At 36.0% G+C, this 23,533-nt stretch overlaps 1 protein-coding gene across 1 annotated transcript in view; it reads left to right on the top strand.

The window, feature by feature from the left end:
• The window catches only part of SPAG1 (sperm associated antigen 1), a 102,122-nt gene that overhangs the window by 6,036 nt on the left and 72,553 nt on the right, over nucleotides 1-23,533 (top strand). The window contains exons 4-7 of the mRNA XM_029222922.1: nucleotides 15,702-15,827; nucleotides 19,760-19,824; nucleotides 20,328-20,437; nucleotides 21,035-21,140. Coding sequence (XP_029078755.1) covers nucleotides 15,702-15,827; nucleotides 19,760-19,824; nucleotides 20,328-20,437; nucleotides 21,035-21,140 — 407 coding nt within the window. The remainder of the gene's footprint in view (nucleotides 1-15,701; nucleotides 15,828-19,759; nucleotides 19,825-20,327; nucleotides 20,438-21,034; nucleotides 21,141-23,533) is intronic.

Below are 23,533 nucleotides of genomic sequence, written 5' to 3'. Positions count from 1 at the left end.
CTTCGTTGCGGTGTGCAAGCGTCTCATTGCAGTGGCTTCTCTTGTTGCGGTGTGGGGACTCTAGGCGTGCGGGCTTCAGTATTTGTGGCACGTGGGCTCAGTAGTTGTGGCTCGCGGGCTCTAGAGCGCAGGCTCGGTAGTTGTGGCGCATAGGCTTAGTTGCTTTGCGGCATGTGGGATCTTCCCGGACCAGGAATTGAGCCTGTGTCCCCTGCATTGGCAGGCAGATCCTTAAACACTGCACCACCAGGGAAGCCCTGCACATGTATTTTAAATGACTGAATAATATCCCATCCTATGAAAGGAACATAATTCAGTCAGCATCTATAAATAGTGTTATGTTTGTTCATAATTTTTTTGTACCATCCTGGTTGTTTCCTCGGGATAAATTATTAGAATTCAAATTACTTGATCAAAGCCTCTAAATATTTTTAAGGCTGTTGAAACACATTTCTGTGTTCTCAGGAAGTTGTACCTTTGTACTCTCCCACCAGCAGTGTGTAAGAATGCTCACTTCAGGTACTCTTCACTTGAAACTGTAATCATTCTTTACATTTTAAAGTCAATTAAACAGTTAAAAAATGATAGTACGTAGTGTATTGTTTGTTTACTAGTATCGTTAAATTTTTAAAAATCTGTCACTTGAATTTCGTATTTTGTTAATGACCTGTTTGTGTCTTTACTGATTTCTTTTAATCAGCTTTATTGTTATTATTCACATTCAATAAAAATTAGCTATTTTATAAAACAAACAAATGTATGCAACAAAGCAGAAACAGACTCACAGACATAGAGAACAAAATAGTGGTTACCAGTGGGGAGAGGGAGGAAGGAGGGGCAGGATAGGGGTAAGGGATTAAGAGATACAAACTACTGTGTATAAAATAAATAAGCAACAAGGGTGTACAGCACAGGGAAACAGAGCAATTCTTCTGTAATAACTTTAAATGGAGTATAATCTATAAAAATATTTAATCACTATGTTGTATACCTGAAACTAACATAATATTGTATGTTAACTATACTTCAATTTTTTAAAAATTAGCGATTTTATGGTAATTTCACTGAGTTTTGACAAACTGCATTTGCTGTGGAATATTTCCATTATCCCTAAAAGTTTTGTTTTGCCCCTTTGCAGTCAGTGCTGACTCCATACCCTGGCTCCGGGCAACTGCTGAACTGCTTTCTATCATTATAGATTTGCCTTTTCTAGAATTTCATATAAATATAATTATATAGTATATCTTCTTTCATGTCTGGGTTCTTTCACTTAGCATGATGCTTTTGAGATTCATCTATGTTGTTGCATGTGTCCACAGTTCATTCCTTTTAATTGCTGAGTAGTAGTGAATTGTATGGATATCTCACAGTTTAACCATTTACCCATTGATGAACAAATGCCAAAATGTTTTCCAAAGTGGCAATCAATCCTGCCAATAATGGATAAAAGTTCCAGTTGCTCTATATTGTGGTCCATACCTAGTATTGTCAGGTTTGTTAATTTTAGCTATTCTATTAGGTATATAGTGGTATCTCATTGTGGTTTTCATTTGTGTTTCTCTAATAACTAATGATGTTGAATGTCTTTTCATGTACTTATTTGTCATCCATATATCTTCTTTTGTAGAGTGTCTTTAAATCCTTTGCCCATTAAAAGAAATAGATTTTTTGTGTTCTTATTGGGTTGTAAAATACACGTCTTTCATGTATTTTACACACAAAGATACATCTTTGCAAATATTTTCTGATATTGTGTGGCTTGCCTTTTCATTTTTTTAACAGTACCTTTGAAAGAGCAAAAGTTTTTACTTTTGATGAACCCGATTTTTCTTTTTATAGTTTGTGCTTTTGTGTCCTATTAAGAAATCTTTGTCTAATTCAAGATCCCTAAATTTTCTCCTATGATTCTTCTAGAAAGTTTATAGTTTTAGCTTTTAAATATACGTCTAAGATCTGTTTCATTTTTTAGACACACACACAAATATATACATACACACATACATATATTTGTACATACTAATATGGGTATCCAAAAGTTCACGTGTCATTTAATGAAAGATTATCCTTTCCTCATTGAAATTCTTGGTACCATTATCAAAAATCAACTGACCATGTATGTTTAAGTCTATTTCTGAACTCACTCTATTCTGTTCATCAATCTAAATGTGTGTCTTTACACCAGTACTCCATTGTCTTGATTACAGTAAGTCTATTTTTTAATTTTAATTTTATCAACATATTGGAGTATAGTTGATTTACAGTGTTGTGTTAGTTTCAGGTGTACAGCAAAGTGATTCAGTTATACATTTTTATATATATTCTTTTTCAGATTCTTTTCCCATATATGCACTAAGTCTTGAAATCAGATAGTGCAAGTCCTCCAACTCTGTTCTTCATTTTCAGAGCTGTTTTGGGTGTTCCAGGTCCTTTGCTTGCGAATTTCTCTCTCTCTTTTTTTTTTAACCTCTTTATTGGGGTAAAATTGCTTTACAGTGGTGTGTTAGTTTCTGCTTTATTACAAAGTGAATCAGTTATACGTATACATATGTTCCCATATCTCTTCCCTCTTGCGTCTCCCTCCCTCCCACACTCCCTATCCCACCCATCCAGGCGGTCTCAAAGCACCAAGCTGATCTCCCTGTGCTATGCAACTGCTTCCCACTAGCTATCTACCTTACGTTTGGTAGTGTATATATGTCCATGCCTCTCTCTCGCTTTGTCACAGCTCACCCTTCCCCCTCCCCATATCCTCAAGTCCGTTCTCTAGTAGGTCTGTGTCTTTATTCCTGTCTTACCCCTCGGTTCTTCATGACATTTTTTTTTCTTAAATTCCATATATATGTGTTAGTGTACGGTATTTGTCTTTCTCTTTCTGACTTACTTCACTCTATGACAGACTCTAGGTCTATCCACCTCATTACAAATAGCTCAATTTCATTTCTCTTTATGGCTGAGTAATATTCCATTGTATATATGTGCCACATCTCCTTTATCCATTCCTCCAAAGATGGACACTTAGGTTGTTTCCATCTCTGGGCTATTGTAAATAGAGCTGCAATGAGCACTTTGGTACATGACTCTTTTTGAATTATGGTTTTCTCAGGGTATATGCCCAGTAGTGGGATTGCTGGGTCATATGTTAGTTCTATTTGTAGTTTTTTAAGGAACCTCCATACTGTTCTCCATAGTGGCTGTACCAATTCACATTCCCACCAGCAGTGCAAGAGTGTTCCCTTTTCTCCACACCCTCTCCAGCATTTATTGTTTCTAGATTTTTTGATCATGGCCATTCTGACCGGTGTGAGATGATATCTCATTGTAGTTTTGATTTGCATTTCTCTAATGATTAATGATGGTGAGCATTCTTTCATGTGTTTGTTGGCAGTCTGTATATCTTCTTTGGAGAAATGTCTATTTAGGTCTTCTGCCCATTTTTGGGTTGGGTTGTTTGTTTTTTTGTTATTGAGCTGCATGAGCTGCTTGTAAATTTTGGAGATTAATCCTTTGTCAGTTGCTTCATTTGCAAATATTTTCTCCCATTCTGAGGGTTGTCTTTTGGTCTTGTTTATGGTTTCCTTTGCTGTGCAAAAGCTTTGAAGTTTCATTAGGTCCCATTTGTTTATTTTTGCTTTTATTTCCATTTCTCTAGGAGATGGGTCAAAAAGGATCTTGCTGTGATTTATGTCATAGAGTGTTCTGCCTATGTTTTCCTCTAAGAGTTTGGTAGTTTCTGGTCATATATTAAGGTCTTTAATCCATTTTGAGCTTATTTTTGTGTATGGTGTTAGGGACTGATCTAATCTCATACTTTTACATGTACCTGTCCAGTTTTCACAGCACCACTTATTGAAGAGGCTGTCCTTTCTCCACTGTACATTCCTGCCTCCTTTATCAAAGATAAGGTGACCATATGTGCATGGATTTATCTCTGAGCTTTCTATCCTGTTCCATTGATCTGTCTTTCGCTTTTGTGCCAGTACCATACTATCTTGATTACTGTAGCTTTGTAGTATAGTCTGAAGTCAGGGAGCCTGATTCCTCCAGCTCCATTTTTTGTTCTCAAGATTGCTTTGGCTATTCGGGGTCTTTTGTGTTTCCATACAAATTGTGAAAAATTTTTTTCTAGTTCTGTGAAAAATGCCAGTGGTAGTTTGATAGGGATTGCATTGAATCTGTAGATTTCATTGGGTAGTAGAGTCATTTTCACAATGTTGATTCTTCCAATCCAAGAACATGGTATATCTCTCCATCTATTTGTATCATCTTTAATTTCTTTCATCAGTGTCGTATAATTTTCTGCATACAGGTCTTTTGTCTCCTTGGGTAGGTTTATTCCTAGATATTTTATTCTTTTTGTTGCAGTGGTAAATGGGAGTGTTTTCTTGATTTCACTTTCAGATTTTTCATCATTAGTGTATAGAAATGCCAGAGATTTCTGTGCATTAATTTTATATCCTGCAACTTTACCAGATTCATTGATTAACTCTAGTAGTTTTTTGGTAGCATCTTTAGGATTCTCTATGTATAGTATCATGTCATCTGCAAACAGTGACAGCTTTACTTCTTTTCCGATTTGGATTCCTTTTATTTCCTTTTCTTCTCTGATTGCTGTGGCTAAAACTTCCCAAACTATGTTGAATAAGAGTGGTGAGAGTGGGCAACCTTGTCTTGTTCCTGATCTTAGTGGAAATGGTTTCAGTTTTTCACCATTGAGGATGATGTTGGCCGTGGGTTTGTCATATATGGCCTTTATCATATTGAGGAAAGTTCCCTCTATGCCTACTTTCTGCAGGGTTTTTATCATAAATGGGTGTTGAATTTTGTCAAAAGCTTTCTCTGCATCTATTGAGATGATCATATGGTTTTTCTCCTTCAATGTGGTAATATGGTTTATCACATTGATTGATTTGTGTATATTGAAGAATCCTTGCATTCCTGGAATAAAACCCACTTGATCATGGTGTATGATCCTTTTAATGTGCTGTTGGATTCTGTTTGCTAGTATTTTGTTGAGGATTTTTGCATCTATGTTCATCAGTGATATTGGCCTGTAGTTTTCTTTCTTTGTGACATCCTTGTCTGGTTTTGGTATCAAGGTGATGGTGGCCTTGTAGAATGAATTTGGGATGGTTCCTCCCTCTGCTATATTTTGGAAGAGTTTGAGAAGGATAGGTGTTAGCTCTTCTCTAAATGTTTGATAGAATTCACCTGTGAAGCCATCTGGTCCTGGGCTTTTGTTTGTTGGAAGATTTTTAATCACAGTTTCAATTACAGTGCTTGTGATTGGTCTGTTCATATTTTCTATTTCTTCCTGATTCAGTCTTGGCAGGTTGTGCATTTCTAAGAATTTGTCCATTTCTTCCAGGTTGTCCATTTTATTGGCATAGAGTTGCTTGTAGTAATCTCTCATGATCTTTTGTACTTCTGCAGTGTTAGTTGTTACTTCTCCTTTTTCATTTCTAATTCTGTTAATTTGAATCTTCTCCCTTTTTTCTTTGATGAGTCTGGCTAATGGTTTATCAATTTTGTTTATCTTCTCAAAGAACCAGCTTTTAGTTTTAGTGATCTTTGCTCTCGTTTCCTTCGTTTCTTTTTCATTTGTTTCTGATCTGATTTTTATGATTTCTTTCCTTCTGCTAACTTTGGGGTTTTTTTGTTCTTCTTTCTCTAATTGCTTTAGGTGCAAGGTTAGGTTGTTTATTCGAGATGTTTCCTGTTTCTTGTGGGCTTGTATTGCTATAAACTTCCCTCTTAGAACTGTTTTTGCTGTTTCCCGTAGGTTTTGGGTCGTTGTGTCTCCATTGTCATTTGTTTCTAGGTATTTTTTGATTTCCTCTTTGATTTCTTCAGTGATCACTTCGTTATTAAGTAGTGTATTGTTTAGCCTCCATGTGTTTGTATTTTTTACAGATCTTTTCCTGTAATTGATATCTAGTCTCATAGTGTTGTGGTCGCAAAAGATACTTGATACCATATTAATTTTCTTAAAATAACCAAGACTTCACTTGTGACCCAAGATATGATCTATCCTGGAGAATGTTCCATGAGCACTTGAGAAAAATGTCTATTCCGTTGTTTTTGGATGGAGTGTCCTATAAATACCATTTAAGGCCGTCTTGTTTAATGTATCATTTAAAGCTTGTGTTTCCGTATTTATTTTCATTTTGGATGATCTGTTCATTGGATTTATTTTCATTTTGGATGATCTGTTCATTGGTGAAAGTGGGGTGTTAAAGTCCCCTACTATCAATGTGTTACTGTCGATTTCCCCTTTTATGGCTGTTAGTATTTGCCTTATGTATTGAGGTGCTCCTATGTTGGGTGCATAAATATTTACAATTGTTATATCTTCTTCTTGGATCGATCCCTTGATCATTATGTAGTGTCCTTCTTTGTCCCTTGTAATAGTCTTTATTTTCAAGTCTGTTTTGTCTGACATGAGAATTGCTACTCCAGCTTTCTTTTGGTTTCCATTTGCATGGAATATCTTTTCCCATCCCCTTACTTTCAGTCTGTATGTGTCTCTAGGTCTGAAGTGGATCTCTTGTAGACAGCATATATATGGGTCTTGTTTTTGTATCCATTCAGCCAATCTGTGTCTTTTGGTGGGAGCATTTAGTCCATTTACATTTAAGGTAATTATCGATATGTATGTTCCTATTCCCATTTTCTAAATTGTTTTGGGTTCGTTATTGTAGGTCTTTTCCTTCTCTTGTGTTTCTTGCCTAGAGAAGTTCCTTTAGCATTTGTTGTAAAGCTGGATTGGTGGTGCTGAACTCTCTCAACTTTTGCTTGTCTGTAAAGGTTTTAATTTCTCCATCAAATCTGAATGAGATCCTTGCTGGGTAGAGTAATCTTGGTTGCAGGTTTTTCTCCTTCATCACTTTAAATATGTCCTGCCAGTCCCTTCTGGCTTGCAGAGTTTCTGCTGAAAGATCAGCTGTTAACCTTATGGGGATTCCCTTGTGTGTTATTTGTTGTTTTTCCCTTGCTGCTTTTAATATACTTTCTTTGTATTTAATTTTTGACAGTTTGATTAATATGTGTCTTGGCATGTTTCTCCTTGGATTTATCCTGTATGGGACTCTCTGTGCTTCCTGGATTTGGTTAACTATTTCCTTTCCCCTATTAGGGAAGTTTTCAACTATAATCTCTTCAAATATTTTCTCAGTCCCTTTCTTTTTCTCTTCTTCTTCTGGAACCCCTATAATTCAAATGTCGGTGCGTTTAATGTTGTCCCAGAGGTCTCTGAGACTGTCCTCAGTTCTTTTTATTCTTTTTTCTTTATTCTGCTCTGCAGTAGTTATTTCCACTATTTTATCTTCCAGGTCATTTATCCGATCTTCTGTCTCAGTTATTCTGCTATTGATCCCATCTAGAGTATTTTTCATTTCATTTATTGTGTTGTTCCTTTTTGTTTGTTTCATCTTTAGTTCTTCTAGGTCCTTGTTAAATGTTTCTTGCATTTTGTCTATTCTGTTTCCAAGATTTTGGATCATCTTTACTATCGTTATTCTGAATTCTTTTTCAGGTAGACTGCCTATTTCCTTTTGTTTGTTAGGTCTGGTGGGTTTTTATCTTGCTCCTTCGTTTGTGGTGAGTTTTTCTGTCTTCTCATTTTGCTTATCTTACTGTGTTTGGGGTCTCCTTTTTGCAGGCTGCAGGTTCGTAGTTCCCGTTGTTTTTGGTGTCTGTCCCCAGTGGCTAAGGTTGGTTCAGTGTGTTGTGTAGGCTTCCTGGTGGCGGGGACTAGTGCCTGTGTTCTGGTGGATGAGGCTGTATCTTGTCTTTCTGGTGGGTAGGTCCACGTCTGGTGGTGTGTTTTGGGGTGTCTGTGGACTTATTATGATTTTAGACAGTCTCTTTGCTAATGGGTGGGGTTGTGTTCCTATATTGCTAGTTGTTTGGCATAGGGTGTCCAGCACTGTAGCTTGCTGGTCATTGAGTGAAGTTGGGTCCTGGCGTTGAGATGGAGATCTCTGGGAGATTTTCACCGTTTGATATTATGTGGAGCTGGGGACCAGTGTCCTGAAGTTGGCTCTCCCACCTCAGAGGCACAGCACTGACTCCTGGCTTCAGCACCAAGAGCCTTTCCTCCACACGGCTTTCGCGCCGCCCTAGTCTCAAAGCTCCTGCCACTGCTCCTCAGGCCGGATCCCTGTGGGAGCTGCTTGCCAATTTCTACAAAATACCTTGCTTGTATTTGAGTTGGGATTGTGTTGAATTTGTGGATCGATTTTGGAGGAATTGATATCTTAACAATATTGAGATTTCTGATCCATGAACATATATTTTTTCTGTTCATATAGGTCTTTAATGAAGCAGTGTCTCATAGTTTTCACTGTATACTTCTTATTTTTAATGAAATTTATTTCTAAGTATCTAATATATTTTATGCTACTGTAAAAGTTAATGTTTTAATTTAAATTTTTTTGCTCATTCTTAGTCACTTCAGTTATGAAATTTTATTGGTTTATATAAAATTTATCATCTTAACCATTTTTTTTTTTTTTTTGCGGCACGCGGGCCTCTCCCTGTTGTGACTCTCCCGTTGCGGAGCACAGGCTCTGGATGTGCAGGCTCAGCGGCCATGTCTCACAGGCCTAGCCGCTCCACGGCATGTGGGATGTCCCCGGACCGGGGCGCAAACCTGTGTCCCCTGCATCGGCAGGCGGACTCTCAACCACTGCGCCACCAGGGAAGCCCCTGTCTTAACCATTTTTAAGTGTACAGTTCATTAGTGTTAAGTATATTCATATTGTTGTGCAACCAATCTCAAAAACTTTTTCATCTTCCAAAACCGAAGTTCTCTACCCATTAAATAACAACTCTCCAATCCCACCCCCACCACCTGCCCCTGGCAACCACCATTCTACTTTCTGTTTTATTTATTTTTTGATCCGTTTACATTCTTTTTTATTTTTTTATTGCAGTATAGTTGATTTACAATATTGTGTCAGCATCAGGTGTACAGCACAGTGATTCAGTTATACATACATATATATCTATCTTTTTTCTGATTCTTTTCCCTTATAGGTTATTACAAAATATTGAGTATAGTTCCCTGTGCTACACAGTAGGTCCTTGTTGATTATTTTATATATAGTAGTGTATATATATTAATCCCAAACTCCTAATTTATCCCTCCCCCCCTTTCCCTTTTGATAACCGTAAGTTTGTTTTCTATGTCTGTGGGCTTATTTTTGTTTTGTTTATAAGTTCATTTATATCAGGTTTTTTGGGATTCCATATGTAAATAATATCATATTATGTTTGTCTTTGTCTGGCTTTTCACTTAGTATAATCATCTCTAGTCCATCCATGTTGCTGCAGATGGCATCATTTCATTCTTTTTTATGGCTGAGTAATATTCTGCTGAATAAATATACCACATCTTCCTTATCCATTCACCTGTTGATAGACATTTAGGTTGCTTGCATGTCTTGGCTATTGTAAACAGTGCTGCAATGAACATTGGGGTGTATATATCTTTTCCAATTACGGTTTTATCCAGATGTATGCCCAGGAGTGGGATTGCAGTATCATATGGTAACTCTATTTTTAGTTTTATAAGGAACCTCTATACTGTTCTCCATAGTGGCTGTACCAATTTTCATTCCCACCAACAGTGTAGGAGAGTTCCTTTTTCTCCACACCCTCTCCAACATTTATTATTTGTAGACTTTTTGACGATGGCCATTCTGACCAATGTGAGATGATACTTCATTGTAGTTTTGATTTGCATTTCTCTAATAATTAGTGATGTTGAGCATCTTTTCACGTGCCTTTTGGCCTTCTGTATGTCTTCTTTGGAGAAATGTCTCTTTAGATCTTCTGCCCATTTTTTTGATTTTATATATATATATATATATATATATATATATATATATATATATATTGAACTGTATTAGCTGCTTGTATATTTTGGAGATTAATGTTTTGTCGCTTGCATCATTTGCAAATATTTTCTCCTATTCTGTAGGTTGTCTTTTCGTTTTGTTTGTGGTTTCCTTTGCTGTGCAAAAGCTTTTAAGTTTGATTAGGTACCATTTGTTTATTTTTGTCTTTATTTCCATTATTCTAGGAGATGGATCTAAAAAGATATTGCTGCAATTTATGTCAAAGAGTGTTCTGCCTATGTTTTCCTCTAGGAGTTTTAAAGTATCCAGTCTTAAATCTATTTTTATTTATTTATTTATTTTTTTTTTTGCGGTACGCGGGCCTCTCACTGTTGTGGCCTCTCCCGTTGCGGAGCACAGGCTCCAGACGCGCAGGCTCAGCGGCCATGGCTCACGGGCCCAGCCACTCCGCGGCATGTGGGATCTTCCCGGACCGGGGCACGAACCCATTCATGTTCCCTGCATTGGCAGGTGGACTCTCGACCACTGCGCCACCAGGGAAGCCCTTTAATTTATTTTTGTATGTGGTGGGAGAGAATGTTCTAATTTCATTCTTCTACATGTGGCTGTCCAGTTTTCCCAGCACCACTTATTGAAGAGTCTGTCTTTTCTCCGTTGTGTATTCTTGCCTGCTTTGTCATAGATTAATGACCATAGGTGTGTGGGTTTATTTCTCGGCTGTCTATCCTGTTCCATTGATCTATATTTCTGTTTTTTGTGCCAGTACCATACTGTTTTGATTATTGTAGCTTTATAGCATAGTCTGAAGTCAGGAAGCATGGTTCCTCCAGCTTCATTTTTCTTTCTCAAGATTGCTTTTGGCTCTTTGGGGTCTTTTGTGTTTCCATACGAATGTAAAATTTTTTGTTCTAGTTCTGTGAAAAATGCCATTGGTAATTTGATAGGGATTGCATTGAATGTGTAAATTGCCTTGGGTAATATAGTCATTTTGACAATATTGATTCTTCTAATCCAAGAACATGGTATATCTTTCCATCTCTTTGTGTCATCATCGATTTCTTTCATCAGCCTCTTATAGATTTTGGAGTACAGAGCATTTGCCTCCTTGGGTAGGTTTGTTCCTAGGTATTTTATTCTTTTTTATGTGATGATAAATGGGATTGTTTCCTTAATTTTTCTTTCTGATCTTTTGTTGTTAATGTATAGAAATGCAACAGATTTCTGTGTGTTAAGTTTGTATCCTGCGACTTTACCAAATTCATCGATGAGCTTTAATAGTTTTCTGGTAGCATCTTTAGGATCTTCTATGTATAATAAGTATCATGTTATCTGCAAATTGTGACAGTTTAACAACTTCTTTTCCAGTTTGGATGCCTTTTATTTCTTTTTCTTCTCTGATTGCTGTGGCTAGGATTCAAAAACTTTGTTGAATAAAAGTGGTGAGATTGGACATCCTTTTCTTCTTCCTGTTCACCACTGAGTATGATGTTAGCTGTGAGTTTGTCATTTATGGCCTTTGTTATGTGGAGGTATGTTCCCTCTTTGCCCATTTTCTGGAGAGTTTTTATCATAAATGGATGTTGAATTTTATCAAAAGCTTTTTCTGCATCTATTGACCATTCTACTTTCTGTTTCTTTGAGTTTGGCTAATCCAGATACCTCATATCAGTAGAATTTTAATTTCAATTTCTACTTGTACATTGCAAGCTTATAGTTATCTAAAGTTGGCCTTTTTATATTGACTGTGTATCCTGTGTCTTGTTTAATTCAAACTAACACATTCGTTCTAGTAGCTTTTTTTTGTAGATTCCTTGGATTTTCTTTATGGAAGATTATGGCATCTGTGAATATTGAAAGATTTTCTTCTTTTCCATACTGGCTGCCTTTTATTCCTTTTACTTGCCTTATTCCATTGGCTTGGACCTCTATTACAATGTTGAAATGAGAGCAGATATCTTTGTCTTGTTCCCAATCTTAGGTGAAATCATCCAGCCTTTCATTATGTTACTTTTAGATTTGTATAGATGTCCTATATCAGGTTGAGGAAGTTCCCTTTTGTTCCATGTTTGATGGATGGAGAATTTTTATCATGAATGGATATTGAATTTTGTGAAATGCTTTTCCTGCATTTATTGAGATGAACATATGGTTTTCTTAGTAGTCTGTTAATAAGGTAATTTATGTACACTGTTTTTGAGTGTTATAGTAACCTTGCATTCCAGGATAAACCCTACTCATCATGATGTATCTCTTTCATATGGATTGGATTGCTAAAATTTTGTCAAGGACTTTTTGTGTCTATGGATCATGAGAGATATTGGTCTGTAGTTTTCTTGTAATGTCATTGTCTAGTTTCTTAGCAGGGTACTGTTGACCTCAGAGTGAGTTGGAAAGTATTCTCTCTTCTGTTTCCTAGAAAAGCTTGTGTATAATTGATATTATTTCTTCCTTAAATGTTTTCTAGAATTTACCATTGATGCCATCTGGGCCTCAAGTTTTCTTTATTGGTAAGGTTTTAACTATTAATTCAGTTTCTTTAGTAGACTCAGGGCTATTCGGGTTATCTTCAGAGCTTTCTCTCTGTCCAGCTCTCTCCTCTCAGAAATCTTGCCTCCTCAGTTCTTGCAATCTTGGTCTCCCCAAAGTCTGACCTCCGTTCTTCTAAATTCATTGAGACCTAAGACTGTTTCCTTTCCCTATGCTGTAGCCTGGAAACACTAGGCAGTCAGTTTGGAGCAAATGTAGGGTTTACCTCATTTGTTTTGCTTCTTTCAAGAATTATTGTCCTGTGCTACCTGTTGTCCAGTGTCTGAAAACTATTGTTTCATATATCGGGTTTTCTAAAGTTTAGGCAGGAGGGTAAATCTAGTCCCTGTTACTTTGTCAGAGCCAGAAGCTCCTTTATTGACTTTTCTATTGATATGTTTCTTATTTATTTGTAAGAGTTCTTTCCTACATATTTTAATTTTTCCCTCAATTTGTTAATTTGCCTTATAAGTTTTGTGTGTGATGTTTATTTATTTATTTTTATGTAACCACACCTCTTGATTTTATCCTTTATGATCTTTACATTTGTTTTATACTTAGGAAGACTCTGTCTCCACCAGATACATATTTACCTATATCGTCTCATAGTTCCTTTGTGGCTTCATTTTGCTTAAGAAATATATATATTTTTAAACAGACTCTGGGAAAACAAATTTTTTTGGTTTTACTTTATTCAGCGTATTTTTTCTGAGGTAAATCATACACTTGAAAACAATTTTGAGTTATGTGTATTCTCTAACTCAGAATGCTAATTTTTAAAAACTTTCAGCTTTCTCATTTTGTCATTTTATTGACTTGAGTTTGAAAATTTGGTAATTAATCTACAGGTTAAAATAGCAGTTCTTGTCCAGCGGTCTTTGGCTTTATTTTCTGAGGGGTAAACAGCCGTTTTAATTGCAGGGCCTGTTTGTTCTTTCTCGGTCAATTCTTAAGTTAGTTTCCTTCTCATCTTTCCTTCATACTTTTCTTGCCACTTCTCCCTCGTTCCCATTCTCTCTCTCCCTTTCCTCCTCTATAATCCTTCCTCTCTCCTTTTACCTTTCTTCCCTTGTTTTTCTTTTTCTCTTCCTGTTTCTCCTGTTTGCCTCCTTTTCATCCTCCCTGCCTCCTATATGGGTAGGACAGTTAATATAGTTTATCCTAGCCCCTATTTGAAGAGTGTCTGACAAATATTAGACCCTCACTATATATCTGCTGAATAATAAATAATAGAATTTCACAGATAATAAGGAAATATCTTACTCAGTTTTTCTGGCCTCTGTGACAATTCAGTTTAATAAACATTATTGTAAACCTAGTATATGCCAGACACTGTGCTGGGCTTTTTGGGTTTTTTGTTTGTTTTAAGTACTTCACCTTTTCTTGTATCTAAGTTAAGTTTTTCAGGGAATTTGTTTATTTTATCTAACTTGCAAAGTTATTGGTATAAATTTGTCTAAAACAACCCCTTATTTTTTTTTAATATCTGTAGAATTATTAGTGACGTACCTCTTTTATCCCTGATACTAGGAATTTGTATTTTTTCCTTTCACTTTCTTTTGACTAGTCTTGCTAAGTGTTTGTCAGTTGTATTAATTTATTTCCAGAAAAACTAGTTTTGGGCTTCCCTGGTGGCGCAGTGGTTGAGAGTCCACCTGCCGGTGCAGGGGACATGGGTTCGTGCCCCGCTCCGGGAAGATCCCACATGCCGCGGAGCGGCTGGGCCTGTGAGCCATGGCCGCTGGGCCTGCACGTCCGGAGCCTGTGCTCTGCAACGGGAGAGGCCACAACAGTGAGAGGCCCACTTACCACAAAAAAAACAAAAAACAAAACAAAACAAAAAAACTAGTTTTGAATGTTGATTTTCTTTATTTTTCTATTATCTGTTTTACAGATTCCTACTTTTATTTTTTAATATTTTTATTTCCTTCTACCTACTTTGGCTTTAATGTGTTTTCTCTCTCTTCATTAGTTTTTTAAGGTAGAAGCTTAAATAATTGGATCTTAAGCCTTTCTTCTTGTTTAAAGTTGTATATTTCTCTCTAATACTTTATCTGAATCCTACAAATTATATGTCATGTTTTCATTATCACTTAGTTCAAATTATTTTCCAATTTCCCATCTGATATCCTTTTTTAACCCATGATCTCTTTATAAGTGTATTGTTTGATTTCCAATTACTTGGGGATAATTTAAATACTTATTATTACTGAATTCTAGTTTAGGTCTGTTGTGGTCAGATACCATACTTTGTCTAATTTCACCCCTATCAAATTTATTGAGACTTTTTTTGGCCTATGTTCCATGTGCTCTTGAAAATAACATAGAAGTTTTTAATATTGATTAGGTCAAGTTGGTTAATGTTCACATCTGCTATAACATTACTGATTCTCTTTTTGTCCATGTTTTCCCTGTGTCCATTCTACTGTTAATCAAATAGATTCATTTTGGATACTGAGTTTTTCATTTTCAGGATTTCCATTAAATCTTTTTAAAGTTTCCATTCTTCTCCCAAAGTTCTCAATTGTTCATGCATGTTGTCCACCCTCCTCACATATTTACTGTAGCTGTTTTTAAGTCCCTATTTGTTACTTCCAACATCCATCCACTCTATGAGTCTGCTTCTATTGACTGTGGGTAATGTTTTTCTGCTTCTTTGTCTTTCTTGTTATTTGTATATTTTATACTGACCACTGTATATAAAAAAAATCAGTGGAATCTGAAGTAATTAATATTTAACTACAGAAAGGAGCATGTTCCTTCTGTCAAACTGCTAGAGTTGGAGACTGGGTCAATCTGATCTGTATGTTAAGTTGCAGCTGATGTGCTAAGGTTCTTGATATTAAGACATAGGCTCTGCCCTCAAGGAACTTACAGTGTGTGGTAAGAGGGACAAACAATAAATAGAGGATTTAAAATCTATGCTAAACACAGAGGAGGAACACTTTTAGCCCAACCAGGAAGTTCAGAGAAAGCTTGCTGGAAGGGATGATGAAAAAGATCTTGTAAGATAAATAAAGTAGGAAGGGCACCAATGAATGTAGGAAGGGCTCCAATGAATATACTGAACAATACTGAACTGTACACTTAAAAATAGTTAAGATGATACATTTTATGTTATTGTATATTTTCCTACAGTTGGAAAAAAAAAAACGGGAGGGTAAGAAGGGCATTTCAGGTAGGGAAAATGGCATGATCAAATTGTCACCTAAAAATTGACCCACAGTAAACTGTGATGATGTACAGTCCTTTCTAATGCCTGGTTAATTATTTCAAACTGTATATTTACCTTCTTTTTTCCTCTCTTCTTCTTAGAGTTGGGTATCAGAAATTAAAAAAGAAGATGATAAAATACACTTTCAAGAAAATGAAACATTTCCAGCAATGGAAGATAATTTGCCTCCAGTTCGTGGTTCAACCAGCCATCTTCATGTTGCCAAGGTAGGCCTTTTTGGTGTGGGGTGTGAGTGGTAGGGGGAGAAAGTTGTTTATTAAGAACATTATCTTGATTTAATCAGTGTAGCCGAAGTGTGATGTCCTGTAGGCAGCTGGGGATTTTTTTTCAGGTGATCGTGTGTCATCACCTTCTGGAGTAGGCCTCACCTGGAGATCAAAATCAAATAGTATTTTCATTTGAAGGCTTGCATCTTGGGTTTACCACCTTCCTCATTTTTTCTTTTGCTGTTCTGTCTCTTCTACTCTGACAAGTTTTGATGAGTACTTAATATCCAATTCAGTGTGTAAGAGTTTCAGGGAGTAACTTCATGTATCCAATAGAGGTATAGAGGGAGTAGTTTATTACACAATTAAGTATGATTTAAAGCGTTAAACAGATGAATTAATCTGTTTAACCAATTAAACATGGATTTCAAGCAGTTATAGTTGTCATTTCTCTGTTTAGTGCATTTCTCCCCCCATCTCCAGCCCCTCATTTTTATTCCTCTGAGATTGGTCCCTATTTTGCCATGCAGATCTCTCCTTGGTAACCCATGGCTTCCATGGAGAAGGGGCTTGTTGGAGTTCCAGGTTCACTTAACTTCAAGTTAAAATTGAGCTTCTTGGCATCCACCTGACCCTGATATTATAGAACCCAGCCCTTGTCTCCAGTGGGCTTTCGCTTGGATCACACATTCCATTCCCTCTGCCCTTCTTTTTGTTTTTTTTTTTTTTTCTTTTTATTCCTATCATCTTTAAGAGGATGCTTACCTAAGTTTCTTCATTTCGGGTTGAGTCATTCTTGTTTTTCTCGTCTCTTCTTTGAGTCCCTAGTTTTATCTGAAAAACATTCATAGCCTTTTCATCACTCTGCTCCTTGGTAATTTACCTTCCTGGGTCTTTTTACTCATTAGGAATTACTCAGGTAACTGAGGTACAAAGTAAGTAAGTATAGGAAGGATACTACTGTCTGTAATCAGTGAATTCGTATTTATTGAACACCCATTATGTGTTAAGTCTGTGTCCTGAAACTATAACAACAAAAAACATTTGGTCTCTGTCCTCAAAGAGCTTATAGTCCAGTAGGAATAGACAGACTAGTAGTGCAGTGGTTCTCAAAGTATGGCCCGTGGATGCTGATTGTCCCAGAGATCCTTCTAGGGGATCCAGAAAGTCAATGTTATTTTAAAAAATAATGCTGATGCTTTTGTCTCTTTCACTCGGTTGACATTTGCACTGAGGGTAAACCTGCTGGTGCCTTACCATGAATCAAGGCAGTGGCACCAACTGGACTAGTGGTCATTGTTTTCTCCACTGCTGTGCACTCATAGTAAAAAATTCCAATTTAACTTAAAAGTGTCTTTGATGAAACAATAAAACTTTTTTTGTCATTAAATCTTGAATCTTGAGGACATATCTTTTTAACATTCTGTGTGTACCAAATGTAAAATAGATAGCTAGTGGGAAGCAGCCACATAGCACAGGGAGATCAGCTCCGTGCTTTGTGTCCAGCTAGAGGGGTGGGATAGGGAGGGTGGGAGGGAGTCGCAAGAGTGAGGAGATATGGGGATATATGTATATGTATAGCTGCTTCACTTTGTTATACAGCAGAAACTAACACACCATTGTAAAGCAACTATACTTCAATAAAGATGTTAAAAAAATATTCTGTGTGACAAAATGAGGAGTACATAGAAGGCACTTCACTGTGAAATGAAATATGGTTATCATAAGAAAAAGCACTTGTGTGATTGACCGCCAGCCGAATTAGCAACTCTTTCCTGGAACAATTTTTACTTGAAGAAATGACTGACAGACAAGCTATAGTTATTCAGAGTTGAGTTTTTGGCAGACATTTTCTTGGAAATAGTGCAATGGTCTATCACTTCAAAGAAATCAATGAACAGTATTTGTTGCCAGTGCTAAAACCTGAGCTTTCAGGTAGAATTCAGAGTATTTCATATTATTGGGGGCTCTCAAATACCTACTTGTGACAAAAAAAATTTCCCCTTTAAAGGAGACACTTAGTGACTTTTACGTTGAGCTCCATGAGGATTTTTTTTTTTTTACTTTTAAACAATTGAGATATAGTTGATGTACAATATTATACAAGTTACAGGTGTTATAACAGTGATTCACAGTTTTTAAAGGTTATACTCCATCTATAGTTATTATAAAATATTGGCCATATTCGCTGTGTTGTACAGTATATCCTTGTAGCTAATTTATTTTATACATAATACTTGGTACCTCTTAATCTCCTACTCTGGTTTTGCCCCTCCCCCTCCCCTCTCCCCGTTGGTAACCACTAGTTTGTTCTCTGTATCTATGAGTCTGTTTCCTTTTTGTTATATTCACTAGTTTAGTTTTTAGATTCCACATATAAGTGATATCATATAGTATTTGTCTTTCTCTGTCTGACTTATTTCACCTAGCATAATACCCTTCAAGTCCATCCATGTTGTTGCAAATGGTAAAACTTCATTCTTTTTTATGTTTGTATACACTACTTCTTCTTTATCCATTCATCTGTTGATAGACACTTAAGTTGCTTCCAGATCTTGGCAATTGTAAATAATGCTGCTTTGTACATTGGGGTGCATGCATCTCTTTGAATTAGTGTTTTTACATTTTATTCAAATATATACCCTGGAGTGGAATTGCTTGATCGTAGGGTAGTTCTATTTTTAGTTTTTTGAGAAACTGCCATACTGTTTTCCACAGTGGATGCACCAACAGTGTACAAGGATTCCCTTTTCTTCACATCCTCTCTAATATTTGTTATTTATGGTCTTTTTGATGATAGCCATTCTGACAGGTGTGAGGTGATATCTCGTGGTTTTAATTTGCATTTCCCTGACGATTAGTGATGTTGAGCATCTTTGCGTGTGCCTGTCAGTGAACTCCATGAGGATTTTAACAGATATGATTTTTTAATTGTATAATGAAATGTTGGAATATTTGGAAGATCTGTGTAACTCCTAATGACCAATGATACAAAATCGTGCTTGTATAAATGACCCATTCAGATGGTTTCAAATTATGACTTTTAAGAAATCATTTAAGAAACTATTTGTGAGCTGTTGTTTGCTTTCCTCCCATTCCCTTCAAGGTGCTTGCAGTGGACATGTGACCTGGGTTGAGCCACTTAGTAGCACCAAGCTAGTGCTTGGTCAGTGATGGGCCCATAACTGAAGCTAGCCAATCAGAGTCCTTCCCTGGGATTTCTCTAACTAAAGGTGGAGAGAAAAGTCACTCTCCTTTTCCTTTCTGATTGGGAGGCCTGTGAGGTTATAATCCCAGACTGTGTGTGGCCACATTTGCAACTACATAGAAAAAGCAAGCAGACAGCAGGGAAAACAAAATCAGGGAGAGAGAAGCAGAGACTTCTGGGGGAGAGAAGGAGAAAAGGGGAGAGAGGGAGAGCTATAGAAAGAGGGTATATGAACCCTTTATCCAGAAATACCCCTGCCCTTTCATCAGTTTGGTTACATAAGCCAATAATTTATTCTTTTTAACTAAAATTAGTTCAAGTTGGGTGTCTGTCATTGCAAGCAAAACAGCTCTAACACAGCAAAGTAGTTATTCTTATTTCTTCAATGCCTAGGTTTTAAAAGAATGAATGATAGTTTAGTACTTTTCTATTATAAGAAAAATCAATAATAATCACATTTCACACATATAAGTTTTAAAATTTTATATATGTACTTAAAGTCCTGCCCATCACTCTCATAATTAACTACAAATTTAAAATTACTTTTTAACCTGCTGTATATTATTATGTTAAAAAAATTATAATACTGGAGTTGTTGTAACGTCAAGGGTACCTATTTTTCTTACCCATTCAATTTGTGTACCTTAATCCAGTACTACACATTTATAGGAAAATCTGCTAATCTTATATTAAATATCTCATAAAATATAATTTTTTCTTTCAGGAAAAAAACTCTAAAAGTAGACCAGCTAAAAAGAAAATTCCAAGGGATTATGCAGAGTGGGATAAGTATGTTTTATATTTCTGTATATAAAAATTCTCTACCATAAAATACTGTAATAAATTCTTTGTTGTTTTAAACCTGAACATATCAAATATCGTTATGTCAGTAGAGTACTAAGAGTATTTGGATTAAGCACTCTTGATTTTGTTTTTTCATTAAATAAAAAACTACTGCATCCTTTTATTTATAAGGGTAACCAAAAATAACTAATGTAATACTTATAGCCATCCAAAATAAAAAATAACAAATTTTTAAATTAAGAGAAATTGGTCACAATTTTAATACCAAAGTTCCACACAGTTTACGTCTGATTAATATTTAAGTTCTTACTAAATTCCATGTTCTCTAGGAAAGAATAGAGATGACTTCTAATACAAACCTATCATATATTTTTGGAATATTATTTCTAAAGGCACGGTGATACAAATACAAGGATATCAATAATAAATTTTACTCTCTTGTTTGTATTGAGCTTTTTTTTTCTAGTTTTATTATTCTTTCATTTAAGATTTGACGTGGAAAAGGAATGTGCGAAAATTGATGAAGTTTACAAAGAAAAAACTGTAGTAAACAACAAGTTGCATTTGTCTAAAATTGAGACAAGACTAGATACAGCAGGTAATTGGGGGAAAATAAGAATAATTTAGTAGTCTCTAAATTTTTTGAAATACAATAAAAGCTGTTGACCCAAAGACATTCTCTTTAAGTGCTGCAGATTTCCATGAAAAGTTTATGGATTTTCTCCAAGAGCTTACCACCTCTAACAAATTCCATTCTATCCTTTAACTTCTTAATTTTATGAGTAAGAGTTATGATATTTAAATTTAGTAAGACTTAAAAATATATATGTAAACCTATTTTTTTACTGTAATTCATTTTTCATTCCCTTTTTCAAATCATCTTTTTCCTCCAAATCCCTCAAATTTTTTTCTTTTTGCCTCAAAACAAAAAGGAGCAGGTTGTTTTCACTTGAAGTCCACAGGTGTATAGTACCATTAAAGTAAAACAAAACAATTATTCAAAAAATCTAAACCTTCAAAAATTCTGATAAATTAAAAAAAAGAAAAGAAATATCTCTAAACTTAGGAAACTTTTATCTTCTTTTATTTATTTTATAATTTTCTGCTTCTGTTAAAATAAGCATTCTTGGATTTAAATTTGTTAAAGTTATACTAAGTTATATTTTTACTTATAGCAGGTAACATTTATTTCTAGGTCTAACTGAGAAGGAAAAGGATTTTCTTGCTATTCATGAAAAGGAGAAAGGTAATGAAGCTTTTAACGCAGGAGATTATGAAGAGGCTGTGATGTATTATACTCGGTGAGCAGATTTTCATTGTGGTTTAAACTTGCCATTTATTTATTTATGTTTTAATTTATTTTATTTTTTTGGCTGTGTTGGGTCTTCATTGCTGTGCGCAGGCTTTCTCTAGTTGTGGCAGGTGGGGCCTACGCTTCGTTGCGGTGCACGGGCTTCTCATTGCAGTGGCTTCTCTCGTTGTGGAGCACGGTCTCTAGGCACACGGGCTTCAGTAGTTGTGGCTTGAGGGCTCTAGAGAGCAGGCTCAGTAGTTGTGGCGCACAGGTTTAGTTGCTCTGCGGCATGTGGGATCTTCCTGGACCAGGGCTCGAACCCATGTCCCCTGCATTGGCAGGCGGATTCTTAACCACTGCACCATCAGGAAAGCGCAAAACTTGCCATTTAAAAAAATGATAATGTTTAAATTTAATTGTTGAAATGATGTAAATAAGCTAAATAATCAGTGTCAGAACCACTTAAGATATTGTACTTGTGATTTATCATAAATTCACTTGTGTTTGCCTTGTTTTCTCAATAATTTCCTTAAACCTCCAAGCTCCCACTTCATCCCCACTTTTGACAGAGGTTCTAACTTTACTGTTTTACAGAGAAAATAGAAGCTGTCTGAATGGAACTCGACAGAAAGTTCATATAGCATAGAGGTTAAGAACTCAGGTTCTATAGTCAGACTGCCTGGATCCTAGTACTTATGGTGCTACCTCCCACCACAGGGCCTTTGCGTATGCTGGGTCCTCCATCTAGCATACTATCCCCTCTTCTCATGATTTAGTTAATTCTGACTTATTCTTCAGATCTCAGCCCATGTCTCACTTCTTTGGGGAAGTCTGCCTTTACTTTTCAGACTAGGTTAAACCTTCACCCTACTCAGTTTAACACCCCCCCTAATTTACATACCCATATAGTAATCTTAACTCTACTTTGTTGGAGGTACAATTCAAGTGTGTGTGATTTGGCACTAACTGGACTGTAAGCTCTGTAAGAATAAAGCCCACTTGTCATTTTTTTAATATCATTGTATCCCTAATACCCAGCAGAGTACCTGGTTCATAGTAGATGTTCATTGTACGCTTGCATGAACTTATGAAGCTCTTACAGCCTATGAAAAGTAAACTAATTTCCTAAAATATTGTTAGAGACAAACTGTGCTTATACAACCACTAATGCTATCTTAGAGCTAAACTCTAAGTTTAGCTTGCTTCCACCTTTGGAAAGAAAATTTTTTTTTAATGTTGTTGGTGTCTGTAAAGAAGTTTGCTCAACTGTTTAAGTGAACATACAAAGTAAAGAGGATATTGAGGTATCATTCATTCAGTACAGCCTCCCCTGTTCAGGCAGGTGGATGTCAGCTCTGGAATTTTGTTTGTCTTTTTGTAGATTTCCACCAGTGGAGAATCTCTTGCCTCTTACAGGGAACAAACTTTTTCTTGTCTTCCTCTTTGAAGAAGTCACAGAGGTGCAGAATTAAAGCAGCATATTGCAATGGTTAAGGGAACTCAAGTTGCCACTTTTCTGGCCTTGGGTAGATTCTTCACCTCTCTTACCTCAGTCTTCTCAGTGCGATGAGACTATAACAGTGCCTACCTCAGAGCAGCTGTGAGGATTAAATAAAACAACATGCTGAAAGGCAGGGTAACACGATGGTAAAGAGAACGGGTGCTGGAGTAGACAGTTGGGATTTAAATCCTGACTCTACCATTTCCAAGCTTGTGGCCTTGGGCATGTTACTTAACCTTTCCGTTACATCTATTTTCTCATCTGTAAAATCGTAAGAGCAGTAATGCCTCCTCCGTGGATTATAATGAGGATTAAATGAGTTGACTGTTTAGTGCCTGGCATGTGGGAAGTACTCAGTGTCAGGTACTCGTGTTATTTATTCTTACATGTATTTTCCATGTTTGGTCTCTACCCAACTGTGTAATTTCTTTATATTCATCTTTAATGGTCTTAGTAAATTGACACTTTTTGTGACTTTCCCATTTTTTTTTCTGGATTTAGAAAATTTAGTGCACCAATACCCTTATGTTTCCTATATCTAGGAATACATTATTTTACAGCATTCCAAATCAGTTTTTTAAGCAACAGCCAGGTAGGTTTTAAATTCTTTTCATTAATTATTTTGCATTCATACCCTTAATGTAGCAAAATTTACTCTCTTAAGGTCTGTATTCCTCAATTACTACTACTCTCTTGTTTCCTTCAATTAAATTCCTTTGATAAAATTATCATTTCCTTAGATTTAAATTTACTTTTAGATTACAGACTAATTTGTATCTGTTAACACAATAACAACTTAATAAAGGATATTAGTTGTGGTTGGTTGCTCCTGCTTTTTTGTACTAGAAACTTGTCCCTAAAGAGTAAAAAAATATGTATTTGATATTTGATGTTAACTA

This window comes from Monodon monoceros, unplaced genomic scaffold (assembly GCF_005190385.1).
Source record: "Monodon monoceros isolate NGI ecotype Baffin Bay Population unplaced genomic scaffold, NGI_Narwhal_1 Super_Scaffold_14, whole genome shotgun sequence".
Lineage (NCBI taxonomy): Eukaryota > Metazoa > Chordata > Mammalia > Artiodactyla > Monodontidae > Monodon > Monodon monoceros.
Note: the sequence above shows the minus strand (reverse complement) of the source record. Positions and strands in the feature narration are given on the sequence as shown.